The sequence below is a fragment of the Eimeria mitis genome, genomic scaffold, assembly GCF_000499745.2.
Source record: "Eimeria mitis Houghton genomic scaffold, Emh_scaff2000, whole genome shotgun sequence".
NCBI lineage: Eukaryota > Apicomplexa > Conoidasida > Eucoccidiorida > Eimeriidae > Eimeria > Eimeria mitis.
The window spans coordinates 6566-9014 of NW_013570324.1; the positions used below are offsets into that span (position 1 = coordinate 6566).

At 52.0% G+C, this 2449-nt stretch overlaps 1 protein-coding gene across 1 annotated transcript; it reads left to right on the forward strand.

Annotated features, from left to right (window-relative positions):
* Positions 1-1496: 1496 nt before the first annotated feature.
* EMH_0047150 (uncharacterized protein) lies at positions 1497-2333 on the forward strand (the record flags this gene model as incomplete). The annotated part of the gene is made up of 2 exons (XM_013496253.1): positions 1497-1895; positions 2256-2333. The coding sequence occupies 2 exons, from the start codon at positions 1497-1499 to the stop codon at positions 2331-2333; spliced, it is 477 nt and encodes a 158-aa protein (XP_013351707.1).
* Positions 2334-2449: the final 116 nt, after the last annotated feature.

A 2449-nucleotide genomic window follows, 5' to 3' on the forward strand; every position in this document is an offset into this window, starting at 1 on the left:
AATCAAAGCAGACAACAGTAGCCGCCTTCTGTGCCCGTGTCTCAATCACCCCTTCATCCTGGAGGAGGCGAGGCTAACAGATGCCGCAAAGAATAGTATACAAGTTAATACAACTCCGGAATACGAGCATCACACTAGTGATGCACCATGCCACTAGCCAGAACTGGCAATGGGCATAGACAGAACATGGAAGAGCCATGCAGGCGAAATTCAAGAGGTGAGTCAACAGCTCCAACCCCAATTGCAAATAGTGAAGAAACATTGAAGAAGCGGGTCAGTAGTAATCCGCCATTGTCTGGTAATACACCCACAAAGTAGTTGTACCAGGGCCTCCTCCTGCACTTCTGGTTGGGGTCAATATCCCTGTATTTGTTTGCCTCAATATGTTCCTTATATTGCTGATCGCGTCTGGCTCACTACTACTAACCTGTCCTCCTCCATCTACTCTCCTCTCTCTACCCTTCTCTCTCTATTTCTTGCTTTCTATCAATCTCCGTCTATTATCTTGTATCTACTCTCCTCTGTCTCCCTTTCTATTGATCCATCTGCCCGCTCTCTCCCCCTGTTCCTCTCCAGTATATGCTTGANCTAGAGTTTCTCTCTTCCCTCTTGTTTCCCCGTAAGCGTTCACATCTACTTGTCTGTTTTTCCTTGTGTGCTGCTTGACGTTCTCGTTACTCCTCATCTAAGCCGCTGACTGTGAGTTTGTCCCTGTCCTGCTCTACCTATCTCACTATACCGTGTCAGCATCTATCAGCCGCTTTCTGTTCCACTATATATGCCTGCCCCTGCTTGCATGGTGCCTCGGAGTGTCACCGGCTGCACTACACTGCATTGTTACAGAGAGCTGACTTTTGGTTTCCATGCCACTTTGCGCATCTATATACGTTTGTTTCAAGTTAATACAGAAGAATTCCACATATAATATCAATGACACCTGAAGCATCATCAGGGACTGCTAGTCGCTAGCCAGCTAGCTAGACAGCCAGGCCGAGAGCTAGCTAGCTAGCGGCCTGGACCCCAGATTCTCTACCCCTCACAGTGCACACCGCCAAAACACCGCCCGCACGCTCTCAAGCACTGAAGCACCAATCAACAGAGCAGCGTGTTTGCTGCTGCTGCTGCCGTTGGTGCTGCAGCAAGCCACCATCAGAACCGTAAGCAGAACGGTGCGTGATACGGCATCCATCCTTACGTCCAAGCACAGTGGCGTTCGGGCGCAGATAGTGCAGCACGCGAGGAAACCGAAACAAGAAACTGTGAAACAAGAAGAGGGGAGTCCCCATGACACACACCATCATTACTGTAGCAACAGGTGAAAATGAGAAATATGAAATTCCNAGAGGGGAGTCCCCATGACACACACCATCATTACTGTAGCAACAGGTGAAAATGAGAAATATGAAATTCCCTCAACTACCTGCAATGCTATTGCTGGATGCCGCGTCACAGCGACAGAAGAAAGGGTTGACTCCGGGTCATCCTGGCCTCGGCGTATGTTTCTATTGCACAGCAGGCTCCCCGTGCTGCCGCTGATGCTGCTGCTACTGATGATGACTATTACCAGCAGCTACAAAACCATCGCCCGGTGTAAAGAAGTGGAGAGAATTGAAAGCCCCAGAAGCATCCCCTCTCAGTATCACAGGGACGCAGAGCTCCAGCACAAGTCCTCGCTGCGAAAGCTGCTGCATCAACAGCAGCAGCAAGAGCAGGAGCAGCAACATCAGCAAATGCAGCAGAAGCATCCTATCAACGGGGCTATGCTTCGGGGGGAGCTGGGTTACTGGGTGTTGAATGTGAGCGTCCCCCTGAGCAGGCACTCTCTCTCTCGGCTCTCCGATGGTCTTCTCCTTTCTTCTCTTCTCTCCAGCGTTGGCAACCCCTTTATAATCAATGTTCCTTCGCAGCGACCACGGCCTTCGGGGCTGGGACGCCTGCGCCCTCTCCTCTCTGCCCGCTGCTGAGTCCTAGAACCGTAGCTGCTATAAGATGCTTCACTGGCTGCTTTCTCAGCTTTCTCAGCACGCATGCGCGGGAGGCTGCTAACCCTCCTCCAGCCCTGTTCAGTTTCCCCCACATCTCTCTTTCTGCTCGTTTCTTCTCGTCTCGTGGGCTCGGGAGACTTCGACTGTATCTGCACCTGACCTTCTAGCTGGACGGTGCCGGAGCGAGGCGGGAAAGCAACAGTTGCAGGTACCTCTGCCGACTGGGGAGGAGCAGCAGGCGCCGTCACAGCCGTTTTGCTGCTGATGCAGCGACAGCAGCAACAACAGCCCACGCAGCAGCACGTCGGCAAGGAACACGCCACGCAAGTCCACGCAGACGGAACGTAGTAATAATACACTTGAGGAGGTGGCGTCTGCGGTACTACAACATTCCATGAAATACATGGAGTGTAATACGGGCACACTGCGTAAGCCATTTCAACGCGATGATCCAGCAGCAACCT